The sequence below is a fragment of the Arvicanthis niloticus genome, chromosome 22 (assembly GCF_011762505.2).
Source record: "Arvicanthis niloticus isolate mArvNil1 chromosome 22, mArvNil1.pat.X, whole genome shotgun sequence".
Classification (NCBI taxonomy): domain Eukaryota; kingdom Metazoa; phylum Chordata; class Mammalia; order Rodentia; family Muridae; genus Arvicanthis; species Arvicanthis niloticus.
The window spans coordinates 23661640-23680140 of record NC_133429.1 but is presented as its reverse complement, the minus strand read 5'-3'; the positions used below and the strand labels follow the sequence as shown (position 1 = coordinate 23680140).

The 18501-nt window shown below is 34.7% G+C and overlaps 1 protein-coding gene across 4 annotated transcripts in view; it reads left to right on the top strand.

Moving 5' to 3' along the window:
- Tmtc3 (transmembrane O-mannosyltransferase targeting cadherins 3) overlaps window positions 1–11656 on the top strand; it is a 40686-nt gene extending 29030 nt beyond the window's left edge. For all 4 annotated transcript variants that reach the window (XM_076920088.1, XM_076920087.1, XM_076920085.1 and 1 more), the window contains 4 exons: window positions 6162–6265; window positions 7317–7486; window positions 8699–8925; window positions 10029–11656. In XM_076920088.1, the coding sequence (XP_076776203.1) occupies window positions 6162–6265; window positions 7317–7486; window positions 8699–8925; window positions 10029–10843 (1316 nt within the window). In that variant the 3' untranslated portion in view covers window positions 10844–11656. The remainder of the gene's footprint in view (window positions 1–6161; window positions 6266–7316; window positions 7487–8698; window positions 8926–10028) is intronic.
- Window positions 11657–18501: the final 6845 nt, after the last annotated feature.

Sequence of the window (18501 nt, the reverse complement as noted above, 5' to 3'; positions counted from 1 at the left end):
ATAACAGACAGGCATAGTGTGTGGACAGTGGATAAGAGGTGAGTGAATAATATGGAGTAACCTGAAGTTGCCTTCTGTTTGCTTCTGTTTCCTCAGTGAAAAGTAAAATCACCAGTAGAAAGGAAAGGAAAGAACTCATTTGAGATGTGAGAACAAGAGAGAAGGCAAAGTGGTCCTGTAAGACAGTGCTCCTATCCCTCCATGTACATAGAGACCTAGAGATCTTGTTCTCCTGGCCATTCTGATGCAGATTTAGATGCCAGCTGAAATTGTACATTTCTAGTGAGCCCTCATATGATGTATCCACATGAAGCAAAGGTAGGCAGCTAGAAAAATACACAGTTGCCAGCCATTAACATCATCCTGGATTAGTGAAAACTGAAAATTTAATCACTTGATACAGTTAAATGGTTTTCTCTTCTTATCTCCCAGGTAAGGTAATGATCCTGTAGATGTGCATTACTCTGTTAATAAGGACTAGAATTTTTTTCAGATGTGTTTTACTAAGGAAGAAAAGGCTAAGAGGTCAATTATAGTAACTGTTTATAGTACAGATTGAATCAAAAGGGATGGGCGAAAAGAGATAAGATCAGCAGATATGTCTAACAAAATGATGACATCTGAGTAGCATGTAACTGGAACAGCAGTTGTTTTCATTAGAATGCTCTTGACATTTTTAGTATGCAGAATTATTTCACCAAAGGTTGTATCCAGCTACCAGTACCACCAGAGGTCATCATTCTATTCAGAAACAAGTTGAACAATCTTCATATTTTAACTGTCCCACAAATGGTGCAGTAACTGTCCCACAAATGACACAGTAGTGGGCACTGCCTTATTTTTTCCTATTTTGTAAAATTGAGACCTTTGAACTGAGTGTTAGGGTAGAAAAGAGGTGGTTTATTGAAAGAAAAGAACATCAAGGCCACAGTGTTAGAAAATAACATGTATATGTTCAGTGTGGTGGCACACTCTATGTGCTGGCACTTTGAAGTCAGAGGCAGGTAGATCTCTTGAGATCAAAACAAGCTTGGTCTATCTACATGGTAAGTTCTAGGATGGCTAAGACTATAGAGAGAGACCCTGTCTCACAAAAACAGTTACATGTATGTACACTGCTGAGTTTTGAAAGTAGTGTTGTTAGAGCCCCAGAGATCCAGGATCTGTGAGTCAAATATAGGTAGCTGTAAAAATAGCAGTAGATAAACAGTTTAATGATCATCAGAGTGGAGTGAATTTTTTTAAAGCACTGAGAATTGTATGGAATGAAAAACAGAGGTTAAGGGTAACACCTCTTCCTCCAGGCCCAGTTTGCACAGGGTAATTAACGGTCATAGTCCACATGGTACCTGAGCACTGGTAACCACACATGGCAGAATGTAGGTTAAAATGAATGGATTATCTTTAGTTATGATCTGCTCATAGTAGAGCCTAGCTACATGGCCAAGGTATTTGTAAATATAAAAAGAAGGGAATAAAAACCAAGTCTAGCAACTGTCCAGAGGAGCTCTTTGCTGTAGTGTCTCCTCCATCTGTAGACTACTTGCCACACTGGGATGCTTCTCTGTACCTAAGATGGACCACGCCCAGTCAGTCCTTAATACTCCTCCACACTTTATCCTCTGCTGATGGGACCCAGCTACATAATTTGAGGTGTGCTCAAATGGTGACTCCTTAATAGGCCATTACTGCCATAAAAATTGACCTTCCTACTGATCCGTAACCATTGCTTGCCTTGTATTGCTCTGAGAGCATCTGTTACAACCCGCCATCATTCTGTTTTAAAATGTATGCCCTGGTTTCCAGTTACCACATAATTTGCTTGACATTAGTCATTTGTGTAACTTTTGCAGCATGAGACATACGGCACAAACAAGGGATGGGAAAGAAAAAAATCTTACTTATAACTTCAAAGGGTAAATAGGTTTCTAAGTTCTCATGTTGGGGAAGTGGAGTTTGAAGTAGGATATTAAAAAACTGTAAAATTTAATCCTTATGTTTTGTTAAATGTAGAAACTGGGTGTATAAAACATTGTTTATTATTTGTATTTGCTTGCTAAATTAAATATGTTCTCAGAAAAGAAAAAAAAAAACAAAGAAATGTTCATAGCCATTACACTAAGAAGGACAGTTACTGTGTCATTAAGACAAAACCAAATTCAGTTAGAACAGAGTGAAGAGACGGTTATAGAAATGTAACTTGCTAATCTGCCTTCCTTAAGTTTTCACATAGTCTGGTTTTGCTTGGAATACGAGTATGTGTCCTACAACTCCTCTTTGATTTAATGTATCTTCTTGAGCCTACAATGTATTTTTCTCCTCCCATCTGTTGTCAACCTTAACATACCTTGTTGTCTACACTAGTTGTCTTTTATAACCAGCCTCATGGCCTCTCTCCCAAGCATCTTCCCTTCTAAGTAAAAGCACTATTCACATATTTCCTGTGAGATACGCATGTACTTATAATTCAGGTCTTTAAAATACTAATTTATTTTAAATGTGGGCTTCATTGTGGCAGCATAAACATCTGATTCATGTTTATATTTGCATCATCTGATTAGTCCTATATGCAAACAAATTCACTAAATGTAGTAATTCTAATTTATTTTAGTCTTAGATTTTTATTCTAGAATTTGTATCATTTTAAAATTTTTGTTGCAGTGTGTGTGTGTGTGTGTGTGTGCGCGCTATGTGCTTGTGACAGTCACAGGACAATTAGAATCAGTTCTCTCCTTCAGTCTTGTCGGTCCAGGGAAATGAATTGAGGTTGCCAGGCTTGGCACTATTACAAACAAGCCATCTTGCCAGCTTAAGTTATCACTTTCATATCAAACACCTAAGATTTCAGCCTGCTCACTCTTATCTCACTTCTATGTTGGCATGGTGGTTTCTGTCTCAGCATTTTTGTAAAGACTAAATCAAGTACATGTGTGACCCGTATTTATGAGTGATCAGTTTTCTCGTGTGAATGGAGAATGTTGCAGTTGTAAACATTTGGTCTAAGTAACACATCCTCAGTTTTCACTTATTTCTATTTCAAATATACCCGGTATCTAGCCTGAATATGACTTCACTATCAACATGTTCAAAAGTAAGTTTGATAAGCTATAGGCTAGGAAGATAGTCAACATCCTTATAGTTTCTTTTGCTTGAGGCACATGAACTTGGAAACTCTGAGGATAGCATGTATGGTGTGCTTTTTGACTTCTTGCTATATAGTGATGTTTTTAACGTCACTTGGCATGTAGGATGATATGTTATAACATGCTATTACTAGATATTGTAGAAATTAAGAGAATGACCAGGGTAAGCTAAAAGAGGCAGTTGTTTTGTGGTTAAAAAGTTAGACTCTAAAACACTTGTGGTACCATGGGCCTGTAAAGACAGCACTCGGGATATGGGCAGAAAGATTAAAAATATGAGGTTAGGAGATTCTTAGCAGATTAAGACTTTTTTTTATATGTTAAACTGTTTTTTTTTTTTAGAAATGAGGATAACCTAAATTACATAATGGGAATGCTTAGAACCTGCTATCAAATACACTTTATATTAAAATGAATCCAATCACAAATGTTCCATATATTTTGAAAAGTAATCAAATGTCTTTTTGTATTGATTAAATACTCAATAGAAACTCATAAAAACAGTGTCTAGCCTGTAGTAACATAGTAAGTAACTTAAAACTATATATGCAAATATATTATGTTCAATACCATTAGGGAACAAGGAGACAATGTACAACTGTGGGATACAGTGAATGTTTATGTTTGCCATTATTGTATTAATATATAAATATTGAGACAATCAACTTAAAATAAGACAAGGAAAGTTTTAGGTGACTTGATCCATCATTTTGAGCCTTTGGTAGACAGTGCTCATATGACAGTGTTACAGCACAAGGTTTCTCACCTTATGACAGCCAGAAAGCAAAGCCTCAGGAAAATGCCTGAGTTCAAATATTTTCATTATGGCATTCCTGCAATGACCTAACTTCTTAACAGTAGTCATCTCTTAAAGGTTCCACCACTTCACAAGAGCATAGCACCTGTATACATGACCTTTGGCTGACAGTCCAGAACCAGATTACACCAAAGAGAAAGGTTAAAAGGAGAATAATAGATGTGTTCATCGCCTGTACATTGAAAACGTAGCCATGTGTCAGGAACTGCTTTAGCTGCTAAAAACCAGCAGTGAGTAGAACGGTTTTACCATTGCCGTGAGGCTCCCACTGGGAATGTAGTTTAAAAATTACTCAGATCTTTTTCATGTTTGATAATTTTAATTGGTCATATAAACTGACTACAGATGAATAACAGGAAAAAACCGTGTTGTATTACCTGCTGTCTGTTTGCTTTTTACATCACTAATATAAATAGAAATGCATTTCTCTTTTTTTAGGGTCCTTAGTTTCCTTGATTAACCAAGTCAAAATATACCAAAGAAATACATTTGCTGTAAGGTATAAAAGATTCATAAAAGTTCCTTATAAATACACAGCCAAAAATGCATGTATGTGTGTAGTCATGTCTTTTTAAGTACTTGAAATTATAGTTAAAATATAAAAATAAGAAGCATAGAGATTAGAAGTAATGGCTAGAAATGGCTTTTGAGAAATTATCATTTGGCAGAGAATAAAATGAGATCAGATTCCTTGTAAGTATGAATCATTAAAGGTGATTTTGGGACCACTGGCTATGCAAACACATAAGAGGAAGTGGAGACCATTTAGAAATCTAAGTGCTCATGTGTTTGTGCTTGCAAATCCATTACCACCAAACGGGGAAAATACACATCAGTTTCCCAAATCTTTCTACCTCTTTACAGTACTTTCCTCCAAATAAAATAGAACTGCTTTCAGTTACCATATATTTCTTTACTCTTCTAAAATTATATATAAAGAGACTCGTCCTCTATGGACTCATTTTTTTTCTGAATATCTTGTTATATATGATTTTTTTTTGTTGTTGCTCATCAATGTTGTTCATGAATTCTGAAATAACTACTTTTGTGTAGCTGACTAGCACTTCTTCATGTGGATATGCCACGTTGTCCAGCCATTTATCTGTTCATGGACTGCTGGATTATTTGCAGTTCAGGGTTATTAGAAGCAAAATTGTTAGGAACATTTAGTTCCCGAAACTTTGACAGTTTCATGCTTGCACTCTGTTGAAACATAAAGAACATCACATAGCAAGATCTTAGGGCTGTTGCTCTCCTTCGGGGGGGGGGGGGGAATGGCCACAATACATAAGTCTGTCCCCTCTGTGTCCTGGGAGTGGCACTCAGAGAACCACTGTTCCACTGTTGCAAATCCTCAGTATTACCGGCAGGTAGAGTCATAACTAAATCCTGCCATGTCCGCTAGATACTGATGCTGTGTAAAGGCTCTTGCTTTAAGATCTCCCTTCCTTTTATCTTTATTCCAAACCTTTGAAATCATTTTCAGAGATCTTTCTTAAAGATGCATAGTTATTCTCACCCTAAATAAATTTACTTTGTATTTTATTTTCCATATCAAGAGATGATATATAAATTCTTCACATTCTGATATTAACATAACTTTAAAATTCTTTAAGTTTTATAAGAATGTATCATCATTTAAAAGAGAATGACCACAACTTCTTATGTCAGCCTATCAACCTGTCATTCAACTCTAATCACAATCACATTTTTTTCTTAAATACAAGTTTTTCTATTTCTTAATAGTAATTCTACCAAGGTACAATAACAAGGTTTGTTATTTAAACTCATGTTCTATTATAGGAATTAACCGTAGTCTTTTTGAGGTGTAAAATTGAGCGGTATTTTTAATGATTTCCAAACTGTAAGATTAAGCAAGTAGAATCGAGCTGTGCATGGTCTGATATAGTAAAATGTGCAGCACTCCGTTGCCCCTCTCTCTTGCCCAACACCCTCAAAGATACACTCAGGAAGTTTCCCATGTTGTGTGCATTCTGTTCTTATGCTGCTCTAAGTTCTTTTGTTGTGTCCATCAGTCCTGTTAGGTGTAAATTAAGACAAGTTGTTTTAGAAGAACTTCCTAGAAAGCGGGGCCAGCCCTCTTCTCACACGCTCTTGCTTGTCCCGGAAAACCTGCCTTCCAACAGTTGCACTGAGTAATGCCTGGTGTATTTGCCATTAAGTGTTCTGTTTTGTTTTAGATGACATTGGTGCCCACATGAATGTAGGAAGAACTTATAAAAACTTAAACAGAACTAAAGAAGCTGAGGAGTCTTATATGTTGGCTAAATCACTAATGCCTCAGGTAAGTTGTCTCCTTTACTGTGTCCATATGAAAAGACTTACTTAAGTCATTGACATAAAGCAGTAGTTTATTCCACCCCAGCCTTCTGTCCCTGGTTAGACAGAATTGATTATTCAAACAATTTTTTAAAAGGTTATTTATAGTTAATATATAAATGCTGACTCTTAGAACATAAATATCTGGTGCCGATTATAAATTACCAAAAATGGCTAAGTGAAGAGACTTTAATTCATGTACTTTAAATAGCATGTTCAAACTTAACTACTATCAGAGCAATGAAAGGAAGTTGTAAAACAGTGGCTGCACCACTGCTGCTTTGTTGTGCTGATTGACAGATGCACTGATACAGGTAAAAGATCATTGGATATGTAGTACCAGACATCCATATCTGTATTATGTATAACAACTACCTTGAATTGTCAGTTAGAGCATTTTATTTTCCAACCATACTAAATAAGCAAGTTGATACACGACTCTAAAATAAAACTGGCTGCCCTACTATTGCAGCCAGGAAATAAATAACTTTCTTGACCGCGCTAGAGTTAACAAAGTGTATATTCAGACTGAAATGGATTGTTTTCTTGCATTGTAGACTACGAACCATTAATCTCTAAAACTTCTGGTTTATCTGACTTAATACAAAGATAAATGTAAACAAAAAGCCAGAAATAATTCATAGCCAGAATAAATAAAACCAATATATGGCTTTCACTGTCAAAAATTCTATTAATATTTTCAGATGCTTGTAAGTGCTTGCTTTTGTGTACATGTGTGTGCTCATGCATGATCTTTGGCGTGCTCTCTATGTAAATAAGATGGACCCTAACTCCCAGAAGTTCATTTGCTTCTACCATGCTCACATTAAAGACATGTGCCACCCTTCATGCCCTGCTTACTTTTTACATTTTTATGATTTAATTTGTTATGTTAGTAAAACTTTCAGCAAAATCTTAGGTTTCATATCCCTTGAAATAAGTCACTCAGAAAATTGTTGTTATTTTTATTTGCTACTGTACTGTCAAATACACAAACGTGTTTTTCTCTTAAATAGATTATTCCTGGTAAAAAATATGCAGCCAGAATTGCCCCTAATCACCTAAATGTTTATATCAATCTGGCCAACCTTATTCGAGCAAACGAGTCCCGCCTGGAGGAAGCGGATCAACTGTACCGACAGGCAATCAGCATGAGGCCAGACTTCAAGCAGGCTTACATTAGCAGGTATCCTTACTTCAGGGTTACCTCTGTCAAATTGAACCTACATCTGCATGTATGTTTCAAGTTTATTACCATGGTGTTCTTTTAATGTTTTTTCTTGACAGCTGTGTGCACAAAGTGTGTATCTTGTAAGTAGATAGTCACACTTAAGTAATTTGATACTGACAAGAGAATCATTACAGTAGCTGACGTAGGTTCTGTTTGAAAGAGTTCTAGCAGAGCTCCATACTCCATATAAACATCATTCCCATGCTTACGGGGCATCGCATGTTAAGCTTTCTTTTATATATTGAGCATTAAACTTAGAATTTATAACATTGTTTCTCTGAGGAAAGAATATTCTGAATTTAGCTTTTTTTTTTTTTCTGTTCCTAAAATGGATATTGTCTTTTTGTTTTTTCCTCATCCAGTAGTCAGTATGTCCTATATTATTTGATGAAGACTTTGGTAGTCTGCATTAAAACTTTGGTTTCATGTCTAGAAGTTGCTGTATTATTCTTAGTAAAAATAAGTTCACTAAATTTAAGCAAAATGCCTTTTTTTTAACTTCTCAAACTCAAAGTGACCATATGGAAAGATAGATAAAAGTTTTTAAGCTGCATGGTTCTAGTGTGTTCCTGAAAGCTACCTGTAGGTAGTACAAGGGCTCTCCTAATCAACCATTTGAAAATTCAGTACATTCATTTATTCATTCATTCATCCATCTATCTGTCTGTCTGTCTATCTGTTTTTGCTAGCCATTATGTAAGAATACTTTGAAGGGGACTAAGTTAATATATGTGCAGATTTCACATTTTTAAAAGTCTTGGCTAATTAGTATAGTGAGACATCAGATTTAAAGACGAGAAACTCCCAGTAACAATGGCATTTTTTTCTCAAGTGTTCCAATGTTATCATCTGATTTATTAATCTGTCTCTGTAATTAGCTGCTTATGTCCCCAAGCAGTCTAGTTGTCTTTTTTAAAGACTCATTCTTGAGCACCTTTCCTCTGTCGCCCTTCCTGACTGCTTCTCTCATTTACTGTCCAGTCAGGCATGCGCTCTTCTTTTATAATATCTGAAAGCATGTGCAGCCAGAGTTGCTGAAAGGAGTTTAGACTTGAGGCTAGTTTCAGAAAGGGATTTTTTTTTAAGAGACTGTTTTTGTCTAAAGAAGTATTTATGATGTGGCATACTAAGATAATAAAGTAAACCTTGTCTGTCTGTTTCCCACAGGGGAGAGTTGCTTTTAAAAATGAATAAGCCTCTCAGAGCAAAAGAAGCCTATCTTAAAGCACTGGAGCTGGACAGGAATAATGCAGATTTGTGGTACAACTTGGCAATTGTTTATATTGAACTGAAAGACCCAAATGAAGCTATGAAGAACTTTAATCAGGCTTTGGAACTAAACCCCAAACATAAGCTAGCACTGTTCAATTCTGCTATTCTAATGCAGGAATCAGGTAAGTTTCCTGAAAATATGTCTCTATTTAATCAATTAAAATATTGCAAAGCCTATAATAAGTATTTTGTGGACTGGTTGTTTATTATAAAATAATGTACAGAACACAACTTATAATAAGAAGAATATTTAAAATACTTGACAAAAAGTCCTTTCAAGTGACATGAAGAGGCCTATGAGACAGTTTACTTGCCCATTTTTCTAGAGAGATAGTGAAACTAACTTTTCAGAAACCATCAGCCAGTACCTAACTAGCATATAATACCACATTATTCATATAAACATAATAAAACTTCTTGTATAGTAAATATGAAGTCTAAATGCTGCAGAAATTGTGAAAAAAAATTGTAACTATGTTTAAAGATTCCAGAGCATTATCATATTTTTAATCTCATATTAGTTTACTGTGACTTAAAAGAAAATTCTTTGCATATCTTTGTTTAGTTTTTTCAACTATTATTATAATTTCTAGTACTTTCTATAATTTAGTAAACTAATATTAACTGCAATAGTGTTTTTAAACCATATTTTATGTGGGAATATTTTCCTTCACAAGACAGAATAAATTATTTATAATATTAATTTTTTATGTCATAAATATCATCTTTATTCTGTGTTAAGTGTAATTCTTTTCTAAATAATGATAAAAATCGCTCATTATCCAACATATATATATGCACATAAATGTGTACATACATATATACTTACATATATACACATGTCCTATAATTATTAGAAAACTCAGTAAATTAACCCAGAGAAATTAAAGAACTTGTTTGGTATATAAATTCAAAATACTAACACAACTGTGCTTGAATACAGCTCTTTGGAAATCCTTTGTTGGACACGTATCTACTCTTCTCTGATGCCTTACTAGATTCCAAACTAAAGAATTTTCTTCTCTTGGCATCTGGAGTACTGATTGAAAAAGAAATGAATTTATCATTTGAGTGTTTCAATCACATTGTTATCCCTTTTTTGTTTTCTACTTTTTTATTTATATATAAAAATAAGTTGCTTTACTGCTGTATTTTGTAATCTAACAAAATACCTGAATGGTTAATTCATTGATAATGTATCTCCTTTAAATAAAATTACTTTTAGGTGAAGTTAAACTCAGACCTGAAGCTAGAAAACGGCTTCTAAATTACATAAATGAAGAGCCACAAGATGCTAATGGCTATTTTAATTTGGGGATGCTTGCCATGGATGACAAAAAGGATTCTGAAGCAGAGACTTGGATGAAGAAAGCTATCAAATTACAGCCTGACTTCAGAAGTGCTTTGTTTAACCTGGCACTCCTGTACTCACAGACTGCTAAGGAGTTAAAGGCATTGCCAATCTTAGAAGAGCTGCTCAGATACTATCCTGACCATACCAAGGGTCTCATTTTAAAAGGAGACATTCTGATGAACCAAAAGAAGGATATACCTGGAGCTAAAAAATGTTTTGAAAAGATACTGGAAATGGATCCAACCAATGTGCAAGGAAAGCACAATCTGTGTGTCGTGTACTTTGAGGAGAGGGAGTTACTAAAGGCTGAGAGATGCCTCGTTGAAACATTGGCATTAGCACCTCATGAGGAATATATTCAACGCCATCTGAGTATAGTCAGGGATAAAATCTCCTCCTCTGGTATTGTGGAGCAGCCACTGTCCCCAGTTGATAAGACTTCAGGTACAGAAGAAAGAGATGAAATCCCTTCTGAGGATGTAAAAGAAATCAGCAGTGAATCCAGACCAGCACAAATCATAAAAACAAATGATAAAAGAAACTCTAAATCCAACCAGCAATCAACAGAAAATGCAGACCAAGATGCCCCGCATAAAACAACAAAAGACATCAAAGAAATTGAGAAGAAAAGAGTTGCTGCTTTGAAAAGGCTGGAAGAGATTGAACGTATTTTAAATGGAGAATAATACTAATTCTGTATCATGTAACAATGTTTCTAAGACCTTCAGTGTATATCATGTGTTTGCTTGTACTGGAGACTGAAAATGTCAAGAATATATACTGATTTTTCAGAAACTGCATAAGATCCTCGATATAGGATCCAAATGAGAGTTTTATTGAAGACCTATCTGTCCCAGGATATATGTTTTATAAGATAGAACACAGATTTTAATTTGGATGACGAAAGGAGAAATCACAAATTCCAGGTCACAACTTGAAACTTTTATTATAGAAAGAAAAAGGTGTGGGTTTATTATAGAAAACAAAGGGTTGGAGAGTAGTGGTAAGTCTTTCTACTAATATGAATTGAAACAATATGGGGTGTCAAAGATGAACCCTTGGAGATAAATCCAGAATGTACTGGGGTTTGTGAATTCCCATTTCTTAACTTTTTCATTTTTCTTTACCTCTTCGGATCCAAGAATGGACTGATACTCATTGAAGACTTTCTTTTCTCTTCAGTAATTCTCATAAACCAAGGGACATTGTACTGCAAATGCATCGTGTTCTCTTTATGTGTTCTCTGATTGGGATTTAGAAGGAATGGTAGAAAAAAAAAACATTTTAAGATAAATCATAAATCACATAGATGACTTGTTAGCTTAGGAATACATTTTTTCCTTCACTATAAAATGAAAGCATTAAGCAGATAAAGTGTTATACATACACACTCATAGTGGTGCTCACTAATACTGTATTCTCTCTTTGACACTGAGAAGATTTTGACATAAGCTACATAACCATGACTACTTACTGACACTTGCCCCTAAAGTCTTCTGCTTCTTGGCAGAAAAATCCCAATCATTCTTTCTGTAAGCTTTAGAGTAAGTATAGTAATCTCTTTCATCTTTGTTTCTCTGGTCTTAAGATGAGTTTCCTGTTTCCAAACTCATACCTTAGACATTCTTAGATATCTAAGCCACTAAAGTCAGTTTTGTTTAACTGAAGGTAATACAATGTGACATTTAAACACTAAATTCCTCTTGTGGTACATATTTTATTAAGTATTTATTTTAACTACTGATCTTTCATAAAAATTTTAAACTTTTAGTTTAAATTGTTCTCTTGAGTTAACTAATCTCTAATTATATCTTAGAAACCATCCTTCTGTAATGTTTTCTAAGAAATCTTTTATAAATAGGTCACAAGAAACATGTTCTGCATTAAAGACCCATTCCTTTTAGTTTCCCAGAGGACCTGACATAGATTTTTTTTTTTAAAGATAATTTAGTTCTAGCACTAAAGCCAGTGGGTGTTAGTTCTTGACCCAAGAGATTTTGGTAACCATCAAAGCAGTATCTTGTTTCAGTTTTTAGAGTGTATCTTTGTGACTTCAGATATGGAGTGGAGAATACCTCATGTACTATAACTTGAAGATGAAGTTACTGTTTCTCTCTTTTCTCTAGAAAACTTTTTGTTGATAATCACTACAGTTAAAATTCTAAGTGGAGGACAGCTCAGTAAGTAAAGTCAAAGGAAACCTTTTATGATAGCAAACAAGAAAAGTTTGAAGACTATTTTAGTAAATTTATATAGCTAGTCGAGTGATTAGGATAAATAGTAATATCCAATAATTTTTATAGAAAAAAATCTTTTATTAGCACTCATAATAATGTCTGTCACAAAGAAAGTACTCATACTTGAATTTTAATTTATTTAAACAAATCCATCTTGAATAGCAATTATTACCAATCAATGATATCCAACCTCATTTCGTAGTAGAATAATATGGGAGCTTTCCTGAAATTGAATCATGCTTCAGTCTTTCCAAAACCTCTTTGAGTGATTCTCACCTGTAGTAGAGTTCAGGGCTCCTGCTCCATGTTAGTTCAGAGGTCCTGTTTCACTCCTGGGTTAAATGTGTAAGTTAGTAATACAACCCAATTAAGTTTTCATGGCTTAAATCCCACTAAGGAATATATTCTATTGAAAATATAAATAGTAAATTCTATCAACCTTGCTTATGGTGAAATTAATATTTGTTAAGTGCATGAAATTTTATTGAAACTATTCAGATGAGAAGATACAATAAATAATCTCTGTATCTCCAGCTGCCTCAGAGCTGTCTTTTTGAAGAAGTGAGAATATAATCATTTTAAGCCCAGTTTAATATCTCATGGTTTAGCACATTGGATATCTAAATTTAAAAAAAAAAAAAAAAAGAAAAGAAAAAAAGACATCAAAGGATTGTGTGCAGATAAAAGGATGTAGGTTTAATTTTCAACATTTTACAAACCTACTTGTCATAAGTTCTAGCAAAGCTTTGACAATCTTCAAGGAGCCATGTTCATTTCTCCTTCACTACTCCTCAAAAAGTAGAGTTAACTTCCAAATTGCTACTGTAGTTTTTGTTTCCCTATTAACATTTAAACTTGGGAATTTTCAAATTTTTCTATTGAGTAGTAGCCCTACTCACCAACCCTCCTGTTTGAGGTTAGGCCTTAGAATGTTACCCAAACAGGTCTAGAACTCAAAGGCTCAAGGGATCCTGTCCCAGCTCCCTGTGTGCCAGGGAATACTGGCATGTACATCCTTGCCCAGTCCCAGCGTGAGGTTTTCTGACGTCAGTGACGCAGAGAATAAGTTGGTAGATATATCACCTTGTTTAACGTTTTATGTATACTCTTCTGTATTTGGTGTGTGAATTACACAATCTAATAAAACATCATGCCTTTCTTTACATCTGAGTTTTCAACTTCATCTTATAGAATGCTTCAAAGATGCTTTAATGAAAATTATTAAGAATATATAGATTTGTATGTCAATTTATACTTCAAAAATCCATATATTTGTCATATTTATTTTTTTATTTGCATGGCCAAATGATATTTAAAATGAGGCCCCCCCCCCCCCAAATATCCAGTAACTGTTAAAGTTCTTGTCACCTGTCCATATTAAGGGTTTGTTAAAAAAACTAGTTTAAAATTATATGCATTTTTATATTACTATGCTGTTTGTGTGTATCACATTTCTAAATATTCATTATTAAATTGTTACTTTTTAAAATTTTTAACCTGATTGTCTTTTGATGTTAAAATGAAATACAAAGTTTCATGTATAACAGGTCTGTCTACAGAAAGAAATCAATGAGCTGACATGTGATTTGTTAGAAATGACCTATGAATAGCAGGTTGTACATTATAATCCCTGATAATGCTATATTTTCAAATATTAGAAAATGAAAAGATTAAACTCAAACTTGAAATTTTATATAAAGTTCTGCATCTCTCTAGGTTCAAATCCAAGTTATTACCCTTACTATAATTTAGGGTAAATTATTTTATTTCTTCATATTTTTAAAAGAGTTGGTATACACAATCACAAAAACATTTCAAATACTTAGTATATAGATTTAGTTGTTTAAACATAAAATGTTAGCTCTTTTAATGGGATAAGTACAACCTGGCTTATGTACATGCTGGAATATTTGTTAGTGATGGTTGTAACGGCACAAATAATTAGATTTAGCACTAATGTTTATGCATAGATAGTGTAAAGATAATTCTGGAATAAGTTAAAATGAAAACTAAGCTTAAAATTGGATTATTATACAGTCCTGCTCCTTTACTTCTGTCATTGACATAGCAAAAGACGTTAGAAAAAGTCTGAAGAGTTTGTCTTAGGCAAATTCTTTAAAACACATTTCATCAAAAATGTCTGTTTATGTCAGTGAAGTAGATATTTCCCATCAAAAAGAATTTATGTTCTGTAAGAATTTGGTACCTTTCTACTTCTGCTTTGAATGAAGTAGATCTCAAAAATCATTGTAATTTATCCTTTTTTTAAAGACTTCAGTGATCAGAATTCAGTAACCTTCATCTTTTTTATACCCTAGGTTTGGGTTATCCAAAAAGTGGCTAACTAAACCACATAAAATTATGAATAAGATAGGTAGGGGTGTGTGTGTGTGTGTGTGTGTGTGTGTGTGTGTGTGTGTGTGTGTGTGTCATAATGGGGAGATGGGCAAACAAAGAGACAATATGTTAAAGTCTAATGGCTTATGTAGCAAAATTAAAATACATATAGATTAAACCTAATTACTAAAGGGTTGATTTTTTTTCATTTTATCATTATTTAATCTTTGAATGATTATTTGTTTAAAAATACAAAGGTCCAGCAGTCTGCTTATAAAATACATTTGAGGAAATAAGAGAGCATTATCAGGAAAATATGAACCAAGGGCAAGCTGCTGTAACAGTTTACCTGACAGTGAATTTCAAGGCCACAGTGAATGAGGGAAAAGGAAACTTATCAGTTGAGTAACAAACAATATCCATGAGGAATGTTTGTATGTCCACCTATAATATAAATTAAAGGAAATCACTAAGTTCTAAAGTGGTAAGTTCTTTGAACATCCATAACACATCATTAAACAGTCAATATCCAGAAGGTGAATCTGGTTCAGAGGAACATATTCACAGTTACAGATGAAAAGGGGCACATTGAAAGAATACATCGAGGACCTGTGAAAATAATGGGGATCACAAATATTAGAATCTAGGTAGAAGAAGAGGCTTTCCTAGAAGAGCTAATTTTGGGGACTTGTTTTCTTTGGGGACATTTGTGAGGTCTGTACAGAATGTATACACTATATATTTGACACGTTATTTGCAGAAAGGACCTGCTACTAGAGACAAGCTGCTGAACTTTGTGTGTCGCTTATTAAATAAGGTTGATATTTCCATTAGATGTAGTCTGAGCTCTGCCCTACCACAGATTATTGAGTTAGGCAGGAAAGTTAGACTGAACTTTATTACATTTTAGCCTTTTGCTTTGGTGACAAATTCCTAAAAAAGAGGGAGACCTGCAATGAAGATAACTAAACAGTTACCTCTTTCACTTTTACCTGATTTCTGAGCTGGGTATCTAAAGATAGAGTGTGGGGCGAGGGAGGGGTTTTCACCAGGAGAATAAAAATAAGACATAATTCTTTCCTACTGGAGTTAGCAGAAAAAGAGTTACAAGAATAATCAAAATGTGGATTTTATGAGAATGAATTAAATGCACATTCTAGACCTAAAAATGATAGAAACTACTTTTAGTTTTCGACTGGACATAGCAAAACATAAAATTAGTAAACAGAGACATGCAAATGACTTGCATAAACCAGTTGTCCTGACAGACAGGGAAAAATGCAAAGACAAGAAGTAGAATTCATTTCATTGAAATTATAGAAGAAAAGAATCAAAAACTATAATATTTTCCAAGTTACATCAATGTATTAATATAAATATTTTCGACCTGTTTTCAACCAAAGACATTGAAATCCATCAACAGCAACCAAAGGTACAAGAAATAAAGCAAGAAATGTGGGAAAACTGACAGTTAATATCTAAAATAGTATTTAAAGAATTAAAAAAAAAAAAAAAGCAAAATTCCACATATCACCAAACAACCCAGTTTAAAAATGGCATACAGAATTAAACAGTTCTGGCTGAAAACACTTTAATAATGTTCAGTATTCTTAGTCATCATGGAAATTCCAATTTTAAATACTTGGAAATTTAATTTTATACCAGGCAGAATGGCCAAGATTAACAAATGATAGCTCATGCTGGCAAGGATGGGAAACAGTTATCCATTGCTGGTTGGGAGTGCATACGTCTACAGCCACTACGGAAAGCAGTGGTCATATCCAAAGGCCTTTCTAGATATGTGTGATTTAGTTGCAATGCAATCATGCTCTGGGTTACAGTGTGATCTTGCTGGAATATAGGCACACTCTTGTTAGTACACACCTTTAATCCCTAACAATGAAGTTCAGGTTTGTAGAAGGAAGCTGCCATGTTTGAAAGTGATGTTTAAGGAGCAGACAACATGACAAATCAGAAACAGATTTATCAGGACGAGTCAGAGATAGGACACACCCAACTCTTAACAGGAACAGGCAGGAAAGAGGTGATTTAAGAGAACAGCATAGAGAGGGAATATGGGAGAGGGAGTGAAGAAGTGAAGAATAGTGATAGAGAAGGAGAGGAGGCAGTTTACCAGGACAGTTTTATAAAGACAGGTTGCGGGTGAAGACAAAACGAGCCAGAGAATGAGAAGGAGCCAAAAATTTAGAGCAAATTGCCAGAGTTAGTTTTTCCAAGCAGAACAATTCAGTGAAAAGCCAATTTGATTTAGTCAGCTTGGAGAGGAGGTTGAGCCAGAACAGCTGAATTGAACCAGCCAGAGTTCAGAAAGAACCAGAAAGGGTGAGCTTATTCAGCAGTAAGTCTCCAAAACAACAATTACATCTAGTGAATAAAAGTTAGTTTTATACATACTGCTCTTAGGCATATACCCAAAGAATTCTACATTCTACAGAGACGCTTGCTCTTCTATGTCCACTGCTGCTCTGTTCAAAATAGCTTGATAATGAAATACATTTAATAATACATTTACACAATAATACATTTACACATTTAATAATACATTTACATAATAGAATACTACTCTGCTGTTAAAAACGAAATCACAAAATTTACAGGTAAGAGCATAGAGCTAGAAAAAAAAAATATCATCCTGGGTGAGGTAACCCAGACCCAAAAAGATGAATGTATTGTGTTATATGTGGGGGTATGCTTTTAAGTCTTTGAAGGGCATACAATAATCTGTATAGCCATACAGGTAAGGTATTGAGTAAGGGACTAATGAGAAGAAGGTTGCCCAAGGAAAGGGAAATAGATTATATGGAGTGATAGGAGAAACTAGAACTGGAGAATTAAATGGGGAGGGAAAGACAGAGTGGGGTAAAGGAGGAAACAGACAATGAACAGCAAAGCCCATTTAAAGTGTCATGTGCAAGCCTACTACAGTAGAAGCTTCTTAATATGTGTACATATATCTAAATGGAGTCACCAGTAATAACAGGGAAAACAAAGCCCCAACTAGGTAGACATCTTTAGTCACCAAGTGAAACCTTCAGTGCCAGAAATGTGACTAATCCAATTGAGTTGTTGGCCAAAGAGACCCCATGGAAATCCCTCAAAGAACACAGGTTATTGCCAAGGCTATTAGTTGTTCTTCACAAACGAATGACAAAGCCATGTTGCTGATGACAACAGCTACACAACTCATTGAACACAGAGAAGTCAAGCCAGTGTCTAAAGCGTCCACCCCCACTGACTATTCTTCATGGAAATGGAAGGTACTTTGTATGCTACTAGAGAAGAAAGGTAAACACCAACCCAACTGAGAATGCTCCAATCTATAATAGTGGTCTGCATGCGTAATATGCTGATACAGTAATGGCACAACCATGGCAGTAACCAAGCAATATCTTACTGAATTTAAAGCCCACTCCGTGAGATGGAACCCATACTTGACACTGCTTGGTTGCCAAGAACCTAAGACTACATAGCCCACGGGCATAGCAGAAAGTCAAAGTCAAATGCGGTAGTTCAGCTAAAGGTACATAGCAATAAAATGACTCATCAGCAGTCTGCTATACTTATAGATCAGTATTTCACTCACCCTTCACCAAACGCTCCCTCCTGTGGTAGATGGGAACTAATACAGAGTACAGAGACCCACAACTAGACAGTGTACAACCAGACAGTGTACAAGATCACTATACAAAAAACTATAGCCATGGAAATAAGAGATGGCTCAGTAGGTAATGTGTTTATTCTATAATCAT